The 4,192-nt window shown below is 47.4% G+C and overlaps 1 protein-coding gene across 1 annotated transcript; it reads left to right on the top strand.

Moving 5' to 3' along the window:
• The first annotated feature begins 422 nt into the window (after positions 1-422).
• On the top strand, positions 423-3,858 carry LOC131218159 (uncharacterized). The gene is made up of 5 exons (XM_058212841.1): positions 423-1,034; positions 1,138-2,547; positions 2,648-2,732; positions 2,819-3,018; positions 3,112-3,858. The coding sequence occupies exons 1-5, from the start codon at positions 423-425 to the stop codon at positions 3,856-3,858; spliced, it is 3,054 nt and encodes a 1,017-aa protein (XP_058068824.1).
• Positions 3,859-4,192: the final 334 nt, after the last annotated feature.

The raw sequence follows: 4,192 nt of genomic DNA, 5'->3' as shown, positions 1-4,192 counted from the left end.
ACAAAGAAGTGGGTGGAATGTACATTTGTGCCAAATGGTAACGCTGGTCATGAATGCCTACCCCCTGTTTGTACTAATTCCCCTGAGAAAGTGTCGGCCCTGACTTTCGAGGAACACATCCCCTCTGTGTGTAGAACCTTCCCTGAGAAGATGTTATGTCTTACTTTTGAGGAACAAACGGGGACTGTCCCACCCTTGTCATTCCAGCTGCCACAGCTTGTGGATACCAGGTGCGGTGGTGATTCGGTCGCTATTGGTCGGGGTACACTCAGTATATTGGCTCAAGAAAATTCAGATTTACCCATTACTACTGACACTGCAGGGGTGACTGCCGATGATGTGGGGAGCTCCCTATCAGCAAAGTATACAAAGGTAGATTCAGGTGAGACAATCGATAACAATATCATGGATGCAGTTAAGTAATGCAAGTCCAGGAAGTTGGGAACAGTGATGCATATGAGCCCCAACAACAAACGGTCCTCTATTCAATGAACGCAGATGGATCAAGAAGTGACTCAGACGAGAACAGCGATGCGGAACATCCTCTTCAACTGACTGATCCTTATTCAATGAATGTCGTTGGTACACATGTTGAACAGTGTCCACGTTCTCCCATCAAGACGGTTGCTACCCCAACCTCTATCCTTCCTTTCAGGTGTATTTGCTCTGACTTGAAGGAGAAGAGAAAAGCTAGATCAATTGGATGCTCACCTCTATCTCCAAGGAATGATAGTGATTCAGAATTAGCAAGACAGCTCTGGAAATTTGCATCTATTGTCCCATGCCCTAACGTGCCTGACCCTAGGCAGAATCTAAAAGAGGCAGACACCCATGATGGGGCGATCCATCTCATGGTGGATTTGTCCCCCTTTAAAGTCCCCACTCATCTGTCCGACAGAAAGGCGAAGCCAATGACTCCCCATGTGGCTTGTGACCCCTCAGCCACATCGTTGGCCAATACGATCCGGGATATAGGGCAGGTTGCTACTCGTTCTTCCTCCCTGACTGGTGCAGGTGAGGAAATGGCTACCGAGGTCTGTCCAATGCGCACAGAACTAGAGAGGTCATCTTCCATTCAAAGAACAACTACTCGAGGAGCTAAAAGAGGCACCACCATGACCATTGTGCGATCCAAAGGCCTCCCAATCAGAATTCCTTGTCCTGCTGAATGGCGAGGCAAGGTTAGAAGGCTGCAGCATTGGGCTGTTTACTCAGGATGTATCACTAATGGATAGCATCCTTGTGTGGAATGCCCGCAGGATAAGGAACGCCCCTACCATCAGGACAGGAAGGCGGCTAATCGTAATCCATAAGCCGCATGTCGTCGCTATCCTTGAACCAATAATCAGGGAGGAGAGAAGAGTGGCGATTGGTTTAAGACTTGGCTTCCACTCTTCCTTATCAAATGGAAATGAGGGAGGCAAATTTTGGATTTTTTACGACTCTCCCTCTACTGTTGCTCTTCATTCGATATCTAACCAAGTTTTGTCCATTACCATAACTCTGCAGTTTTTGCAGGCCCCCATTATGTTTTTGATTGTATATGCTAAGTGTTCAAGAATCCTTAGGCGTTCTCTATGGAGCAACCTTATCTCCATCAGCAACTCCATTGCAGGCCCTTGGGCAGTGGCGGGGGATTTCAATGCATTGGCCAACTCAACGGAAAGGTTCGAAAGGAGAAGACAGCCAAATACTGGGGACGATGAATTTGCGGAGGCGATTAATGATGCGGGGCTGCTAGATGTTGGTTTCTCAGACAACAGGTTCACCTGGAGTAATAACCATGATGGAAATTCTCAGATTTGGGCTAGGCTCGACAGGTCTCTGTGTAATGACGAATGGATCAGGTGCTTCCCTAAGTTCCATGTGGTGCATCTTCCCCGAGTTAATTCTGATCATGCTCCATTGTTGCTGAACTTCCCGGCCCCAAATAAGGTGCTTGCTAGGCCATTCAGATTTCAACGCATGTGGTTCCTCCATGAGGGTTTCTTGCAGATAATTAAGGAAGCGTGGACCGGGGATTTACAAGGTTCGCCGATGGTAAATCTTCTGCTGAAACTTAGAAAGACAAAGCTCGTAGTCAAGGCTTGGAACAGGTCAGTTTTTGATAATATTTCCACCAATAGGAAGCAGGCAGAATTAGCATTTGAGCAGGCAGAAGCCAGCGCGCAGTCTTCTTCGAATTCTGTCCCTTCTGAAGCTCTGCTAGAGGCAAAGGATCGGCTAATGCAGTGGGAGCTGGCAGAAGAAACCTTTTGGAAGCAGAAGGCCAGAAATAACTGGTTGGCCAAAGGCGACAAGAACACGAAATTTTTCCATCTTGCTGCGATGAACCGGGTTAGAAAAGCTGAAATTCGTGAAATTCGTTCACAGGTGGGCTCCATTATAACAGATCCAGACAAAATCAAAGCTCAAGCGGTCCTTTTCTTCTCACGATTACTCTCAGCTGAGACTTGCCAGACCTCGAATATGTTGGAAAATCTCATCCCCCACCTCCTATCGAATGACGATAATCTGTCCCTAATGCATCCTCCATCCCTTGAGGAAGTAAGATAGGCAGTCTTCTCCATTCCGCTTGATGCTGCTCCGGGCCCTGATGGTTTCGGGGGAGCTTTTTTCACCAGCTGTTGGGATATTGTGTGTCCAGATTTACACAGAGCTGCCACTTTCATGTTCAATGGGGGTGAAATTCCTAGAGCCTTTACCTCTAACCAGATATGCCTCATTCCCAAGTCTACAACCTCTATATCCTTTGATCAATTCAGGCCCATCAGTTTATGTAACTGTAGCTACAAGATCTTTTCTAAGTTAATTGCAGCCAGGTTGGCTACTGTCCTCCCCAAACTCATCTCCCCCGAACAGGGAGCCTTCATCCAAGGCCGGGCAATTGTGGAAAATGTGGCACTTGCCTGGGAAAATTTCAGGGAGATTAACAGAAAAATCCACAGGGGTAACATTGCCATTAAGTTTGACATGGAGAAAGCATATGACCGTGTTAATTGGGACTTTCTGAAGCTTGTTCTCCTCCGTCTTAGTTTTTCGCCTACCTGGGTAGCCATGGTGGAAAATTGTTGAAGCAACTGCTGGTTTTCTATTCTCATTAATGGATAGGCTCAGGGTTACTTCAAATCCTCTCGTGGGCTCAGGCAGGGAGATCCTATCTCCCCCAGCTTGTTCATTCTTTCCTCAGAAGTTTTCAGTAAGGGCATCAAAAATCTGTTCAACCAGGGCCTCTGTCAGCCTTTCAAGCTCAAATTGGGTTGTCCTCTCATTTCCCATCTGCTCTATGCAGATGATACTCTGATTTTTGCTAATGGGAGATCCTCCTCGTTATCAGCTATCAACGAGTTCGTGAGCGAGTATCAAAATAATTCGGGTCAAAAGATTAATCGGTCCAAGAGCTTCTTTTTCTATTCTTCCAAGCTGGCCAATCGTCGAGTTAGATCCATCGAGCAGAAGCTGCACATGTCTACAGCAAGTCCAGGTGCTTCTTATTTGGGTGTTCCTATCCTCAGCGGGAAGCAATCCAGAGCCGCATTCAAACCCTTATTTGATAAAATTACTGCCAAAATAGAGGGGTGGAAGGCTAGGATTCTTTCGCAGGTGGGTCGTGCCACCCAAATCAAGCATGTGCTGGGAAGTATCCCAGTGCATATGAGGGCTGCCACGGTCGTCCCATCCCAGACCTTGGGAGATATGGAAAATTATTTCGCCAATTTTTTCTGGGGATGGGCGAACGGCAAAAAGAAGCTACACTGGACTAAATGGAAGAAGATTGCGGCCCCTACCTCGGAAGGCGGGCTGGGTATCAGAAGGTTAGGTGAAATGATGGACGCATTGCGTCTAAAAATGGCTTAGAATTTATCCTATAGCAGCACAAACAGTCTATGGGCACTCTTCATGAAGGCTAAATACAGAGAGCCTACTGCCAACCCTTCCTCGTCAAGCAACAGGCTTCGCAATGCAATGGCTTCCCCCCTTTGGAAGAAGATTATCTCTGCCATCCCTCACCTCTCAACCAAAGTACGCTGGCTGATTGGCACAGGTGAGCGCAACCTCTGGGTTGATGATTGGACTGGCTTAGGCCCGCTCATCAACATCATAACAAGGGAAGTCCCTCTGAACCTGAAGGATTTGCAGGTCAGGGATTTCATTGGGCGTCAGGGCCCCCTGCCCCCCTCCATTGTTTTTT

The sequence above is a fragment of the Magnolia sinica genome, chromosome 11, assembly GCF_029962835.1.
Source record: "Magnolia sinica isolate HGM2019 chromosome 11, MsV1, whole genome shotgun sequence".
Taxonomy (NCBI): domain Eukaryota; kingdom Viridiplantae; phylum Streptophyta; class Magnoliopsida; order Magnoliales; family Magnoliaceae; genus Magnolia; species Magnolia sinica.
Note: the sequence above shows the minus strand (reverse complement) of the source record. Positions and strands in the feature narration are given on the sequence as shown.